At 40.8% G+C, this 17,526-nt stretch overlaps 1 protein-coding gene across 3 annotated transcripts in view; it reads right to left on the bottom strand.

Moving 5' to 3' along the window:
- The window catches only part of ABHD2 (abhydrolase domain containing 2, acylglycerol lipase), a 40,715-nt gene extending 23,568 nt beyond the window's left edge, over positions 1–17,147 (bottom strand). Inside the window, exons 1-3 of one of the 3 annotated variants that reach the window (XM_081964835.1) lie at positions 16,993–17,147; positions 10,270–10,349; positions 7,897–8,098 (exon numbers count right to left, since the gene is read on the bottom strand). In XM_081964835.1, the coding sequence (XP_081820961.1) occupies positions 7,897–8,090 (194 nt within the window). In that variant the 5' untranslated portion in view covers positions 8,091–8,098; positions 10,270–10,349; positions 16,993–17,147. The other 2 variants (XM_081964836.1, XM_081964834.1) reach the window with 2 other exon arrangements.
- Positions 17,148–17,526: the final 379 nt, after the last annotated feature.

The following is a 17,526-nucleotide window of genomic DNA, read 5'->3' as shown; positions in this document are numbered from 1 at the left end:
GTTTACCCAAGTTAATGTACAATCTAGATAGTTCAGATAAATAGCAGAGGTCACTGTTAAGAGCCAAAGGGGCAACAGAGGGCAAACCTGAGATATTGGGTATAATTTAGTGACCTCTGAAAAAACACTTCCCAAAGCAGCACCCTTTTAAGAGAGCAAACAACACATATATTAGACTCATCACTAAAGTAGCATAACCAGTGCTAAAGCAGATGGCCTTTTATCTTAATTTTATGGCTTCAGACATACTAAAGGGGAAATGGCAAAGAAGAGGAAATAAAGAGGTTAAAAGTGAACGGACATTGCTTTCAACAACGTCATCGTCTTGCCCGAAAACCCCTGGCTAGCATTTCAAACAGGACAAGCACATTCTTTAGAGGCTGATCATCCAGAAAAAATATATATATATAAAAGAATGGTCCTGCCGATCAAGCCAGGAGCCATTTTAGTCCAATATTTTGTGGTCGTAAGTCGAGGACTACCAGTAACGTTCTGTCAAATATTTAAACAGGGAACAGCTGGTCAGCACTGCTCAGGAACCTGAGTACAGCTTGTAAAGTAATTAGCATCCTCATTATGGGGAGTAAAAGCTGAAATATTTGTTACAGAAAGGGCTTGAAACATTGTTATAGAAATGACTTGAAAAGCAGCTACAGAAATGGTTCGAAACACTGTTATAGAAATAGGAAGCAAAAGGCTGAGGTATATATATGTATGTATGTATGTATGTATGTATGTATGTATGTATGTATGCATGCATGCATGCATGCATGCATGCATGTGTATATATATATTTCTTCCTATTTCGCTTTTCAAGTCATTTCTATGGTTCAAATCCCAGTAAGGGTATGGCTAGCTGATGAGAGCTAAATAGCTTGAAATAGATCTATACTAGTCTCCCTTTATTTATTTATCAGCACAAATACGACAATATATTTTAGCAACATAGACAAAAGGAGAATAAAAGTGGAAACGGCTGGAATGGAGAAATGCTTGATCCTGAGGAGTGGGGGAAGGGGGAGGGAAAACGGACAGTGGCATATATAGAAAAACAAATGAAAAGAGCCTTCAGAGGACACCCATAAATGAAAAGCAGGGGGGGAAAGGCAGACACTTATAGAAGGAATTTGTTATGTCATGGAATCTCTGACACTAAAAAAGTAATAAAGCAGTGGGACACTAGGATTGTAATCCTATCCTATTTGTTTGCAGAGACATTCATGCATCTTTCACGTTCCATGCAGTGCTTTAAACTGACTAGCAGTACATGCATGAAGGGTTATCCACAAAGTTATTAAATGCTTGTACTGGAAATTAAAGGGCTGAGGCTTTTTTTAGCAGTTTGGCCACCTCCCTAAGTTCTTTCAGAAATGAGATGTATTAAAAGTGACAAACAGAACGCACTTGAAATCTTTATGATTAATAACACAGGAATGTGCGCGTTTAAAACTCTGATGACAATATTCCAAAAGCCTTTTCTTATTTGTCAATGAAACACAAAGCTATCAAACTACAGTGGCACAATTCTTTCCTTCTCACCACAATCCACTGGAGCGTTTCTTTAGGACCGCCTATAGCTTTTGATAAAGGTAAAGGTTCCCCTCGCACATGCGCGCTAGTCGTTCCCAACTCTAGGGGGCGGTGCTCATCTCCATTTCAAAGCCGAAGAGCCAGCGCTGTCCGAAGACATCTCCGTGGTCATGTGGCTGGCATGACTCAACGCCAAAGGCGCACGGAACGCTGTTACCTTCCCACCAAAGGTGGTTCCTATTTTCCTACTTGCATTTTTACATGCTTTTGAACTGCTAGGTTGGCAGAAGCTGGAGTTCACTCCATCACGTGGCGTTAGGGATTCGAACTTAATTCTGATTGACAAGCTCAGCGTCTTAGCCACTGAGCCACCACATCTCGGTATAGCTTTTGATATAAAAAGCAATAATGTTATAATATCACTGTTGACTTGGGTATTGTAAAGGGTAGCATTATTTTACATTAACTCTATTTTTAGATGAGTGATGGTATTAGAAGTTCATCGCTCTGTTCCTCTGGCCTCCGTTTTATCCATCAACTTATTTAACACACACACATTTATATATATAACAGCTGAGAACAGGGCACAAGAGTTGTCCCTAAAATGCAAATTACACTCTGCTCAAACTTCATTTAACCCAAATGAGCCAAGTGTTTGGAATCAGTCCTCCAGCACAGAACAAGGGTGAATGAAGAATTAATTCACCAAAGAATGTTCCTGCCATTTGGCTTGTATGCCCAGTTCGGCGTCCAACTTGTCGTGAAGGACAGGCTGCACACTAGAAAATCAGGTGCGAAAGTTAAGTGGTGCCCTTGAATCTGTTCCTGGATATGTAAATGTCCTCTATGACAAAGTACTTTTTTACCGGTTGATATGCCAACAGCGAGCCCCACCTAGAAAAGGAAGAGCTGGGTTACGGTTATCATGCGGTGTAATCTCTCTGTTGGATTACTGCAATGTATTGCAGATAAAAATACTTTTGTTGGAGACTGGGAAGGATTTTGAGTTACTTCAAAACAGATGCACTGGCTTTCAGCCTGTTTCCTATTCAAAGTGCTAGGTTGAATTTAAATGAAATTCCCGCCATATATCTTTGCTGATCAAGTTGCTTCTCTGCTAGGTGGCATGATTACAGAATATTCTTCCAAGGAGACATACAGTAGTAAGAGAGACTTTTACTTCAAAGCACCTGAGGGCAGGAAAAGAAGCAATGGATGCAGAATAATCAAGGAGAGAAGCAACTGAGAACTAAGAAGACATTTCATGACAGAAGAATTAATCAATGGAAAAACTTGCCTCCAGAAGTTGTGAATGTTCCAATACTGGTCGTTTTTAAGAAGATGTTGGACAACCTTTGTCTGAAATGTTATAGTGTTTCCTGCCTGAGCAGGGGGTTGGATAAGAAGACCTCCAAGGTCCCTTATTCTATTCTATTCTATTCTATTCTATTCTATTCTATTCTAATCCAAATTGTACTCTACGCTACTCAACAAGCTGTAATTTGTTAGTTTATCACACTAAGCTTTATACCAGGGGTGTCCAAACTTGGGAACTTTAAGACTTGTGGACTTCAACTCCCAGAATTCCCCAGCCAGCATGGCTGGCTGGGGAATTCTGGGAGTTGAAGTCCACAAGTCTTAAAGTTCCCAAGTTTGGACACCCCTGGTTTATACCATGGTTTACAAAGCACAATGAATGGGTCCATATAGTACTGCTAAGTCACAATTAAATAATTTGCATTATGGCTTAGTTCAATGTATAAACTGGCTCTATGTTAAACTTTCATATAAAAGTATGGGTGTCCATCACTGGAGGCTTTTAAGAAGAGATTGGAAAGCCACTGGTCCAGAATAGCATAGGGTCCATTGCTTGTGCAAGGGGTTGGAGTAGAAGACCTCCAAGGTCCCCACCAACTCTGTTCTGTTCTGTCTAGCCTAGTGTGTAATACATATTCTTGTCCCAATCACTAAGGGCTGGAAAAACCTATTTGTTAAATATAAACTCTGCCTTGTTACATTTAATCTCTGCAGAGTATCCATTCCAATGTGGATATCTAAAACCTACCATTTTGAATAGAACACAATAAACCACTTTTGCTACAGAGATTTAACTGAATTTATTCAGTTTTGACACTGTCCAACTTCCCAGTGACTCTGGGCGGTGCACTATAATGCTAAGGAAACAGAAAATACTCTAAAATAATCACAAAAACAATTTTAAAAAACAAGAACAATGGCAACTCTGGCTAAAACATGGCCACAAGTAACCTTACCAGAGTCCCAACCATCTTGGGATGTGTGAATGATGTGTGTTTGTGTTTTTATTTTTATAGTTATAATGTACACTGTGGATGGCATTTAATTTCGTTGTACGATGTGCAATGACAATAAACTAAACTAAATTACCGTGTTTCCCAGAAAATAAGACAGGGTCTTATTTTCTTTTGCTCCCCCAAAATAAGCACTTGGCCTTATTTTCAGGGAGGTCTTATTATTTTTGAGGTGTAGGAGGTGGCAAGCGTGGTCACCTCATGGCTGCTCCTGTGTTGCAATATTTTCAGGGGAGGGTTTATCTTAGCGCATGCACTCAAGAGCCTGAGTGGGCTTATTATCCGGGGAGGTCTTATTTTAAGGGAAACAGGGTAAACTAACCTAAACTAATCTAAAGTGTGGGCGAACAGACAAGTCTTCAGGATTTCTGAAATATCATCAAGCCACATTGATATCTTGAGTGCTACATGGATATCAAGAACCTCAATCCAGAAGGCTTCCAAAAAGTTGGTGGCCCATGATTCGAATCCCCTTTTTGTCACATTTCTATTATTCATCTATTCTGCTAAAGTAGGGGGACACTACCTTCCCAATCGTGCTAAGAATATCCAGGCCTTTACCACATGCTGTTTGCAGTTCCATTACTTCACAACCCATCATTAACTATTGTTGAACAATTTGGAGGTAAACCAGAACAAATACCCAGATTAATGTAATCACTGAGTTTCACTGGAAAGCGAATTAAATCCCATCAAATGTGCCCCGAGAATGCTATTTTTCATGGGCCTGTTTGAAAAACTCAACTGCTTCACAAGCTGATTTGATTAGAACCGAAAAGTACAATTTCACCTACATGTGTTGTTATCCATTTGTTCGGAGATCAAGCTAGAAGAAATATGCAAAATCTCTTAAGCTTCAATAAGATCCTTGGAATTGCCAGATGAAACACGGCAATTAAAATTCCACGCATTCTGCACCTAGTTTAATGGCAGCAATTTTTCCCCCTGTTCCACACTTTGTATCAGTTGTCATTTCTGAAGCTATTTAAGTGCAGGTTTTTTTTTAAAACTCCTAGAATATTTGTTAAAGTCTTAGGTTTTTAAGTACAAACCCATTACAACGGATCCAGCTAACTGAAAGAATTATACAACATATTGGAGGGTTGTTGGTTTTTTTTGCTAGTTCTCAAGGAAAAGATTTAGCTAAATGGAAATCCAGTGGAGGAGACAGAAGCTTAATTAAGTACTTGTATAAAGCAAATATCGTTCAGGAACAAAATTGGTTCCTTAAAAAAAAAAAAATTATGAGCAGATGATCTTCCAGAACTATGGATGAGTAAATGTAACACAATATTATGCCTTTACTTGTGGGTTGGGGTAGGAAATTTGTGCTCAATGTTCTGGCAAAGGACAGAATATTCTTAAAAGCTGACTTTCACTCCTGATGTTGTAAGAACCACTTGTTCCTGAGGCTATAGAAATAGAGAACTTAAAATATATTGGTTCATTTCAGGAGAAAGGGGAACCATACCAGGAAGTACAGTATTTTAGTTCTCATGTATCATACACAGATAGTTCTTGACTTATAAAGTTCATTTAGTGACCGTTTGACGTTACAACGGCATTGAAAAATGTGACTAGGAAAGAGCCATTAAATCAACATTTTAAAAAGATAATATATCAAGATGGAATAGTCAGGAAAGGGAAAAGATAAGGCAAGTTCTGATATAGCACAAAAACTTGTAGAAGTATAAAGGTAAAGGTTCCCCTCACACATATGTGCTAGTTGTTCCTGACTCTAGGGGGCGGTGCTCATCTCCTTTTCAAAGCCGAAGAGCCAAGCGCTGTCCAAAGACATCTCCGTGGTCATGTGGCCGGCATTACTAAACGCCGAACAACGCACAGAACCCTGTTACCTTCTCAACAAAAGTGGTCCCTATTTTTCTACTTGCATACGTGCTTTCAAACTGTTGGGTTGGCAGAAGCCAGGATAAGTGATGGGAGCTCACTCCGTTACGCAGCGCTAGGGATTCATAACCGCTGACTTTTCTGATTGACAAGCTCAGTGCCTCCCTGAACTATGGTGGTTTAGTGTTCCTTGAATTCAAAAACAGCAGCCAACAAGTTAGCATAAAATCCCAGTTCAGCATCAGCCCACAGTGCCAACATCCAGCCGTTAAACCTGCTTTCCTTTTACTTCTTAAACACAGATGGGAAAGGGGAATAGGGTTGTTTTCATATCTGCATATGGTTATACATCAAACTCAGAAGCTTGTTCCTTCACAAAGCACCCAGATTACTGTGGGCAAAGGCGGTAATCAGACTGCATTCTGCTGGCACACAATACCAATGAAAAGCTTCTTGATGTGAGTAGTAAAACTAGATAATCCAATTACTAAACTTTCTCAGAGGAAAGAAAGCAGGCAGTCATTGCCCGGCAATAGGAAAGATCAGATTTTTTTTTACAAGCTGGCTACGTATTCACGGGGCTTTTGTTACTTGGAACTAAAATGTAGATCCTCATTCTCTTGCCAGGCAAAACTTAAGTGGAGTGAGTTTTAAAATGTGTGAAGAGGGCTGCATCTGTTTCGCTGAGGCTTAAATCTAAAACTGCGATAAATGGGAGATTGTCAGAAAAAAAGCACTAACAGTTCCCCCCACCCTCCCCCAAAAGGACAAAGGGGAATCACTGTTCAGGATATGAAAACATAAAATAGAAAGCAAAAGATATTTATACAAAATGTTGTTAACGGTTGCATCTGAAAAATCCAGGAACTCTTTGAAATAATTGGCCAGTTTTGGCTTTTAATTAATGACCATTTTTTCTTAAAACTGTCGTAACAGAATGCATAAGCATCTTTCCAAAGTAAAGCACTGCAAAATACTTCAAATATGCCCTATAAATGAACATTATCATAAGGAGAAGACTAAAATAAGCCCTTGGAAGATGTTACAGAACCTATTATAAAAACCACTATCAAACAATAATAATAATAATAATAATAATAATAATAATTTGCAGCCATAGCCTATATCACACCTATCTCCTTCCCCAAATAGTTCAAGGGCAAAATTGGAGATTGACAGATGTTACTGATGTATTTTTACAGCCATTCAGGAACACAGGAGAGTTGAATGCAAAAGAAAAGCAAGGCTTGGAAACCGACTACATCAGGAATCTGAGATTGCACAAGATTTCCTGAGGCCAATGGGCACCACTCCTTCAACTATCCAAAACAAAACAAATTAGTCTGTAATTAGACTAGCCAATTCAGTCTCTACCTGAATTTCAACTTCAGGTCTAATAGGTCTCTCAGAAGTGCTTTCCCCCCAACCCCCACCCACAAAGAAGTGGATTCGCAGATTCTCCGATTCAACCACACCTTGGGTCCTGGCTGAATTGATGGTTTCAGATGTATAGAGGCAGACTTGCTCTCCTTTTCAGGAGAGAGATTTTTGTAAAGTAGGGACTTTTAATTAAGCAAAGCAAATTTCATTTACTGTAGGAGTTTGATGAAGTTGCTTCCAATTTTGTACACAGCTTCCTAATAAGGTAAAGGTTCCCCTTGCACATATGTGCCAGTCGTTCCCGACTCTAGGGGGCGGTGCTCATTTCCATTTCAAAGCCGAAGAGCGAGCACTGTCCGAAGACGTCGCCGTGGTCATGTGGCCGGCATGACTCAACGCTGAAGGCGCACGGAACCATGTTACCTTCCCACCAAAGGTGGTCCCTATTTTTCTACGTGCTTTTGAACGGCTAGGTTGGCACGAGCTGGGACAAGTAACGGGAGCTCACTCCGTTATGCGGCGCCAGGGATTTGAACCGCCGAACTGCCGACCTTTCTGATCGATAAGCTCTTAGCCACTGAGCCAACACGTCCCTCTACTTTTGTACATTACTGTCGTAAAGAAGGCACTTTTAATTAAGCAAAGCAAATTTCATTTACTGTAGGAAAAGGTTCTGAAGGCAAGGCTTTTAGGATGTAAAGAAAGAGTCTAACCTGATGAAGTTGCTTCCAATTTTGTACACAGGTTCCTATTACCTTAACATTCAATCAAAATAGCCAATAATTCCACGTATTGGTGGACTACTCACTCTTTAGTCAGGAGAGGGCACGATTTTATTAGGAAGCGGGCTAAAGGTGTGTCTTGGTAGATGAGTTCAGGAGGAGCAGTTGGGCTCTTCAGATTCAGGCAACGGACAATAATGTAAAGAACAGCAGCGACAGCAGCCAATTTAACCCCATCAAACACTGCCGGCAGCTCAGGGGTTTCTATTAAGGAACTCATCTTGCTATCTGAAAAAGAAAGGGGAAAAAAAGGTTGGAAAACAAATATTAACCTATCAAGTTTTAAAAAAAAGCTTTCAAATCTAAGACCACTCAAGGAAATTTCATACAGAACAGATCATCCAGTTCAGCATCAGAAGCCTGCCTACATAACTTTAAAAAATATTTGATAACAAAACAGAGGTATTTTGAAGGCAAGAAACGAGGAGACTATGAGTTCTAATTCCACCTTACGTGTGAAAACTGGCCAGGTGACTTTGGGTCAATCATCAGGAGGCAGTGAGTTCTAGTTCTGCCTTAAGCATGAAAGCTATACTAGAGAGACTTCGAATCCCCAGTACAGGTCTCCTGCCTGAGCAGGGGGTTGGACTAGATGGCCTCCAAGGTCCCTTCCAACTCTGTTACTGTTTACCGTCACTTTCTCTCTTAAGTCCAGCCCTACCCCACAGGGCTTTTATTATGAGGAAAATTCGAAAGAGGAAGGAGTATCAGGTATGTTCTCCACCTTGAGCTATTTATTAAAAATAATAATAAAGTGGAATAAAAATAAATGAATACCTTTTACTGCCACATTTTCAAAGGACAAAGTTTGTTCAATCTGACTGCACTACCCCAAATCCCACATTTCATTATGGATTAAGAGTGTGCAAGGTTTTTTATTAAAAAAATATTACTGTGCTTGAAAAATCATGATAGGCTTCCTTAATGTATTTCAGTCACTTACCTGTGTACCAAGAAAAGAAACCTTATCTCAAAGACAAAATCAATTACTTGTGGTAAGATAAGCCTGGTTGTTAATAAGCCCACAAGTTTAATGGGACCTGTGAAGATGACCTTGAAGGAACATAGGAAACAGATGCTGCCTAGGAAACAATCAGACAAGAGAGGGTGGAGCCCCCAGCGGCTTATGGGTCAAACCAACGTAGGAAGGACCTGCCCTAACCGATTAAGCAGTTGAAAGAGCTGGCAGGAAATGTATGGCATCAGACTCACAGAGCTCTATTAATGTAGTCTTACAGTAAAAGAGAATTAGTTCGTCCAGTTTGTTACTTCCTCTCTGGTTTAGCTGGGAGGGTTGACATCAATTTTACAAGCTTGAAAGTACAAACTTCCCATCACAGATTTTTAACTGCTGGATCCAATAGGGTGAGGCCTCCCTAAGTTTCTTTCTCTGACTCTTGAGCAGTATCTGTTCCCCTCATCCCCCAAAGTCATCTACACATCCCATTACAAAAAGGCTAAATAAAATATAGCTGATCACTTACAAAAGGTAGGAAGTGGATCTATTCTGAGCAAATGTATTGCATCATCTTCCTTTTCTCTACTGGAGGTATTAATCACGCAGGCGGTGACTATGCATTGTACAGTACAATATACATTTCTATCAATGTTCTTCAGGTTTTTTGATACAATATCTAACTGCACCTGTTTGATAACATTGTAGGTTATCTGTTTTGCTTTATGACTAATAAAGTAAACTATGTCTCATTTCAAACCTTGCTAAGTTTTCCCCAAAAAAACTTACAGAAAAGTTGTATCCAGCGGGGTGGGGGTGGGGGAGAATGGAAGAAAGCAGTGGTGGGTTTCAAATTTTTTTTACTACAGGTTCTGTGAGAGTGACTTGGTGGGCAAGGCAGCAGAAGGATACTGCAAAATCCCCATTCCCTCCCCACTCCTGGGGGAAGGATACTGTAAAATCCCCATTCCCTCCCCACCCAACTAACCTGCTTTCTAGCTCCATTCTCCTGTGCAGGGCAACAGAACAAGACCCAGTCGATCAACTGGGACTCGGGAGGGAGAGAATAGATGGGGGTGGAACCAGCCAGAGGTGGCATTTGCCAGTTCTCCAAACTACTCAAAATTTCCCCTACCGGTTTGCCAGAACCAGTCAGAACTGGTTGAATATCACCTCTGGAAGAAAGGATATTTCCCAAGGATATCAAATCTGTCTTTAAATGTGCGATCTGAAATACGCTCTCCAATTTTGTACTCCTACTTGGTATAGTATTCCTGCCCAAATTTTAATCAGAAGACTATAAGCAAATAGATGAAAGAAACACAGAGAAAACATTCCATTACTTCCTGATTTGCCTGGGTTGGTCCCTTTAGTAAGAACAATAGCTAGTTAATATATATTTAATACTGTAGGAAACAATGCATTCCAAGCATACAAAACCCACCTGCGTAGTATGACACTTATTCTTAAAAACAGGAAACTCCAGGCTGTCTAAGCAAGTGTGAAGTCCAATTCAAAGTTAGCCTATAAAACAAAATCAGATTGTATATCACTCTATTGGCAGCAGAAATACACACAAGAAACAAGTCACAGCAAAGCATAGGTATCCTACTTAAAGCAAAAGTCACCTGCTATACTATTTTTGGCCCATTCCATACAAATCTGTTTGATAGGAACCACTTCAACTGCATCTTCATCATTACTTATCCGGGGAGGGGGGGGGGGACATTGTGCATAAAATTTGTCTTCATATTACAAATCAACTGTATGATCGTTTCCACAAAAATGAAAACAAAGTACTTTCTCTGAGATAGGCGTCAATGATCATAGTTTCATTTATCTCAGGCGTGTCCAAACTTAGGAACTTTAAGACTTGTGGACTTCAACTCCCAGAATGCTGGGAGGGGAATTCTGGGAGTTGAAGTCCACAAGTCTTAAAGTTCCCAAGTTTGGACACCCCTGATTTATCTCCAAACCATCAGCTAAAGTTGACACCAGGCTGGAGGTAGCTTAGCTAGATCAACAGACAGGTGTGTGTGTGTGTGTGTGTGTGTGTGTGTGTTGTATGAAGAACCTAGTGATAATCAACAATACTGTTTCCATAACGATCCTGTAAACATATTTATACTAATGGGATAAGCTCATAAATTGCTATTACTGATAATAAGCAAGACAATCATATATAAAAAGCTTATCTCAATGAACTAGGAAGCCATACAAAGTGAATTCTTTCTGTAATATAAGTGCTTCCATTATTTCATAATTATTATGGGTTTTTTCTTAAAATCTGAGATGATGGGGAGAACAAAAACAAGCACTGTTTACAAATTATTCAGATAATTTGCCCAGCTGCTATTCTTTAAAGATTACGGTTTACATCTTGAGCAATGACCCTTTCTGGGTATTGCAAATGACCCGAACAAAACATAAACAGGAAGGAAAGTCTAAAAAAGACAAGTTTAAAACAGAAATCCCTTCAGTAAATGTTAAGATTCTCTATAGTAGTCCTTCTACTGTCTTTTCCAAAGCGCTGTTTTAGCAATGCAACTGTACAGTCATATCCATAGCATAAAATGTGTGAATCTTTACTCCTTATGTTGGTGATAACGTATTTTTCTGTTATTAGGAAATGTAATGAACAAAAATAAAAAGCAATAGTGATACAATAAAATGTAACAGCAAGAAATAAACTAGTTTTTTTTTTAAACAAAGGAAGAAAAAGAGCCATATAACATTGATGTACAAGTGGCTCATTTCTCAGACTATATGGGCTAACATCAACTACATTACCTAAAGCAGTAATATAGGTATTCATGACCAAAGCATATTTTACTGCAGCAGCCATCACAACAAGCTGCAATATCAGATGATAACATGTGTTTTGTGCCATGGTGACGTACTGTACATCAATACATAATGATGCTTGACAGAGATATGCAACTTGTACATAATTCCCATGACATCGACATGAACATATCACCCTCTCCTCATGTACACTCTGAATGCTCATACAGGTAGTTCTCGACTTACAACGGTTCATTTAGTAACTGTTTGAAGTTATAATGGAGCTTGGGAACCCCTTTTTGCTGACGGAGCGCTCGAGCCATCACAGGTGCTCCTGACACAAGTGATGTGGAGGTGGTCACACCCTCCCTTACCACCACCACCACCACCCTGAGTTCAAACACAACTCTGATGCGGCTGTCAATTAAATCGATTTTGACAGTCCTCCTTTAGAGACAGGCTCAAGTCCATTTTTACAACACTATTTTCAGGTTTATGGAACAGTTCTGAAAGGAAGTGAATTCATTTGCAAAATATTCATTCCTAACATTGTTATATAGCAATGATAGCCAGTTCTTCTTTGTTTTTGTTATACTTTACATCACAGGAAGTTCAAATGCATTGTTTGCATGTATGTGCATGTTTTACATCTCTTTCTCTCTCTCTCTGTGGATACAGTTAATGTACAACATGTGTACAGTAAATGTACAACTTTAATACAGTAAATTAGTGATAAAAGTAAAATAGAAAATCTATAAAGCTTTTTTAAATTAACATGCCAATTTCTTCCCTCGAAAGAAAGTATTAACATGCAATCTATACTTTCAAAAGTAGAATTAAAAAATAATAATTCTGGACCTAGCTTTCTTAGTGCAAAGGAAAAACTTCCTTCTATTAATCACCATGACAAAAGCCAACCAAAAACCTTTTACAAACCTGTTGTCTCAATAAAGAAGCCGTGGAGGTGTTAAAATTTATACCATATTGTTAAGCTGTCTGAAGAGCAATAAAAGGGAATGTTTTCTGCCATTTCAGACCTGGGCCAAATTCCCCTATCTCATATAAATATAACAAAACTTCCAATAAAGTTTAAATAAACATCTGAGAAATGTTTTTAAAACAGCATTGTTAGACAGGCATCGAAGATATGTTATATGACCAAAGCAAGAAAAAGAGATTTAAAGCCATGCCTTTTCAACAAAACAGGCTATCCTACACAAGTAATTTGTCGAAAGAAAATGCACATTGTTTTAAGTACAAGAAAAGAATAAATGAATTGAAATTGTAGGTGGTTCACCAGAAAGTGTCAGAAAACAATGCCTACAGCTGAAAAACAGAGTAGACAATATCAAGAAATGGGGATATCAAGAAATATCAGAGAAATATTGCAATAGTTTGTGTTAAAAGCAATTTGGAAAGTTCCGAAAAGTAAAATACTTGGCATCGAATTATTTACTGACTTTCCCATAGCCCCTATCTTGGCATCTTAATTATTATTAAATGCAAGATAATGTGAGAATGTTGCAATTAAAAAGGTAAAGGTTCCCCTTGCACATATGTGCTAGTCGTTCCCAACTCTAGGGGGCGGTGCTCATCCTTGTTTCAAAGCCAAAGAGCCAGCACTGTCCAAAGACGTCTCCGTGGTCATGTGGCCGGCATGACTAAACGGCAAAGGTGCATGGAACGCTGTTACCTTCCCACCAAAGGTGGTCCCTATTTTTCTACTTGCTTTCGAGCTGCTAGGTTGGCAGAAGCTGGGCCAAGTAACGGGAGCTCACTCCGTTACGTGGCGCTAGGGATTCGAACCGTCGAACTGCCGACCTTTCTGATCGACAAGCTCAGCGTCTTAGCCACCAAGCCACCGTGTCCCAATGTTATGATTATTGTTAGGTTAAAAAAAAACACTGCCTAATATTTGTTTTAAAAGCCAGGAATCATGGAATAATAAATGCAACTCTGTGTCAATTGAATAGGTAAAAACATGCCCTTGACCTGTAGTTCATTTTTCTATTCTGACAGCAATTCCAAGACATCATGATTCCAAGAATCATTATCGAGAAGAAATCAGGATTTATATCATGACATAAAACCAAGCTGTACAGCAGCAGTGATAGTCAATGTTAAGACGCCACAGGAATTCACTTACCCAATCCAATAGAACTATTAAATTGCTAACACAATTAACTGCAGAGGAGAACCAAAGAGTTTTTCTGTACCTGCAGGCAAGATGTGTCTAGTCTAGGCCTCCTTGCACATTAATTGGACTAACACACTTTAGAAGTGTGATTGTGTAATCCCCCCCCCCCCGGCAAACTACTTAACGTGACATTAAATAAGGCAAATAAATAGCGAAGACCCATAAAAAGCTATTAAAGATCAGACTGCAACACAGCTCAGCTACGTGAGATGGGAGTGATGTAAGAATCAAAAGATAAATAACTACCCATTAAAGTGTTAAGTATGGTCACAATAACTGTCAAAGAATTCCTGAAGCAAAAAACTTGGGTGAAACCACTTTTGGGACGATGGCCAAAACAACAGGGTGTAGACGCATTATTCTCTCCCGCCTTAACTCAAGAAATAATAGGAACCATTAACACAGATTTCGAAGTCTTTGAAAGGACATCAAACTCCATCTTTGCTAAGGCAGATAACTTAGTAATGCAGATTATTTGAAGTTGCAACATTATTGTATTTTTATCCTATGCATTCATCTATCTAGGCAATGTACATACTTAAGAAATTAAAAGAGGCTTGCTCCTGGGGAGGAAAGCTATGGCAAACCTAGACAGCATACTAAAAAGCAGAGATATAACCCTGCCAACAAAAGTGTGTATAGCCAAGGCGATGGTTTTCCCAATTGCAATGTGTGGCTGTGAAAGTTGGGCCATAAGAAAGGCTGAGCGCCAATGAATGGAGGCCTTTGAACTCTGGTGCTGGAGAAGACTCCTGCGAGTCCCTTGAACTGCAAGGCGATCCAACCCGTCAGTCCTAGAGGAGATCAACCCTGACTGCTCTTTAGAAGGCCAGATCCTGAAGAGGAAACTCATATACTTTGGTCACCTAAGGAAGGACTCAATGGAGAAGAGCCGAATGCTGGGAACGACGGAGGGCAAAAGAAGAAGGGGACGACAGAGAAAGAGGGGACTGGATGGAGTCACTGAAGCAGTCGGCGTCAGCTTAAATGGACTCCAGAGGATGGTAGAGGACAGGAAGTCCTGGAGGAACGTTGTCCATGGGACCGTGATGGGTCAGACAAGACTTCACAACTAACAACAACAACACATACTTAATAGCCCTTCCTGCTGCCTCTTATTTTCCCTACAACAACACTGTGAGGTGCGTTGGGCTGAGAGAGAGTGTCTGGTCCCAAAGTTACCAAGCCAGCTTTCATGCCTAAGGCAGAACTACGATTCAGACTCTTGGTTTCTAGGCCAGCAGCTTAATCACTATGGCAAACTGGCTCTAACATCTTCACAAGGGCACTCTTCCAGCTTCCATTTAAAAAACTACTGTATCCCCCCCCCAAAAAAAAATCCCCACCATTTTTACAAACTATACAATTTGCCTACCTAGCATCTAATTAAAGTTGCCTTTTTAATTTTAGTGCAACTGGTTTGTGAAGTACCACCCAGAACTAACAACTCCCTTCTTCTATCTACTCTATAAAATAGGCACATAATTGAAAACTTTCCACAGTAGTTTTGAACTTCCCTTTTATTGTCTTTTCTTTGTATAGTGGAAAGACCAGAAAAGGGGGAGGGGGGAGGATAAGGGTAATGCCATCTTTAAAACCATGCCAGGAGAAAAGTAAGTCTCAGCCCATGAACCTCTCAAAGCAAGCCACTAGTATCCTAATAGGAGCAGTTTTAGAAAGTGACAAACAAGAGGATAAGGAAGCGAAAAAGAGTGCAATCAGAAAACACTGCCCTGGAAGAGGAAGAAGTGGGAAGTGAAAAATAAATATGGCCTTTCACAATGGATATTGGAGCCTCTGGAGATTGTTCCTGTATGGGATTAAAGTGAGAATCCAGAAACAATTAAAAAAATTTAATGAGAAAAGCAAAATCTTGTTGGACTTCAGAATCCAGACTGACAGGCACTTGGCCTACAACACACCTGACATAACAATAATTGAAAAGAAAAAAAAAGTGTGGCTCATTGACATTGCAATACCTGGTGATGCACGAATTGAAGACAAACAGCAAGAAAAAAAAAAGCACAAAATACCGGGACTTGCCAATTGAGGTTGAGCGACTGTGGAAAAAGAAATCGAGTGTTGTCCCAATTGTAATTGGAGCCCTTGGAGCAATACCTAAAGGGCTACCTACTCGCTATTTGGAAATTCTAAATTTACCTGACTTGAACATTCTGAACTCTACAAAAAAACCACCCTACTTGGAACAACTTATATCCTCCGATGTTACCTTTACAGTTCCTAGGTCCTCGGTTAGGACTCGAGCTGTTAGGCTACCAACCAGCCCCAAAAGCTGTGAATCTCACCAATGATTAACCAAATAATAATAATAATATTGACTAGTAATCAATGTCAAATCCGGCAAAACAACTGGCCGCTGTGATACAATCGTATAATAATAATAATAATAATAATAATAATAATAATAATAATAATAATAATAATAATAATAATAATAATAATAATAATAATAATAATAATAATAATGAATAAAGTATATAATAATAAGCATAAGTATAGAAGTATAAGCAGGTATACTTATTATTGTTGGAACAATCTTAAAAAAAGAAAACACATGATGTCTTCCTTGGACCCATTTAGAAAAAAACCCTAATGAAAATGCCCTTGAAATAAAATAGGGACTGGGGAGATTGGGAGGCAAGTGAGGAGAGGGAGAAAAAAAGCCAGATCCCCCCCCCAATAAAGTGAATGAAGGGACCAAGCCCCCCCTCCCATCCCAATTCCATTTCGCAAGTGCCCTTCACGGGTCAGTTACATTCGCTCTCTGCCCCAACCTACCTCACAGGGTTGTCGTGAAGGTAAAATCAGCCCCTCCCTCCCTCCCTCCCTCCCACGGAAGGTGCCTCGAGCTCTCCGAGGAAGCAACGTCCTGCCCGACCCAAAGCAGGATGCGAATGGCAGAGAGAGAGAAAACTACGGGTAGTGGGGATGTCAAGGCAAGGCGTCCCAACGGGCTGGCTGAGGCATGATGGGAGTTGTAGTCCAGCCTGTCTGGAGGACGCCAGAGGGAAAAAAAAAGGGGGGGTGGATAATGCAGCCGCATCCACTGGGGTCGAAAAGGAGGGGGGGACAAATGCGGCTTGAGGATGTGGGGGCGCCTCCGGATCTCGAGCCGGTGGACGGATGGGCACCTGCCCGACCTCGCGGCTCCGATTTTGGCCTCACCTGTGCAGTCCCGACGCTGGCGCTCCCGCCGATTCCCGGCCGGATAACGGCTCCCATCGAGACGCCCCCACCCTCCTTAGGCACGACCTTTCACACACCTTGCGCCGCCGCCGCCGCCGGCTCCACCCACTCGCGGGCCGCCGCCTTGGTCACTCCATTGGCGGCGGCGACTGCCACTCGCCGCCTCTAAGCGACACGGGATTGGCTCCCGGATGCCGGGTGCGACGAATATTAAACAAAAAAAAATATCGGGCGGAGAAGGAAGAGGCGGGGAAAGAAAGCGGACTTTCCAAGCCGCGAGGGAGGTACCGCTCGCCCCGCCGCCCCGCCCAGCCAGGAGCAGAGGCGGCGAGCTATTGGGTCCTTGTGACGCAATTGATCGACGGCGAGGAGGGGAAGGGAGAGGCGGAGTCCCAGGAGGAGAACGGGGCGGGCCTAAGTCACGTGTAGCGCAGCCAGCGCCTCAGCTCGCCGCTTCAGGCTGCCATTTTGAATTCACCCTTTCTGGGTGAAGCAACAATGATGTGGGCTGTG

Source organism: Natrix helvetica, assembly GCF_964273705.1.
Source record: "Natrix helvetica genome assembly, chromosome: 12".
NCBI classification, from domain to species: domain Eukaryota; kingdom Metazoa; phylum Chordata; class Lepidosauria; order Squamata; family Natricidae; genus Natrix; species Natrix helvetica.
The sequence above is the reverse complement of the archived record's forward strand: the minus strand, read 5'-3'. Positions and strand labels throughout refer to the sequence as shown.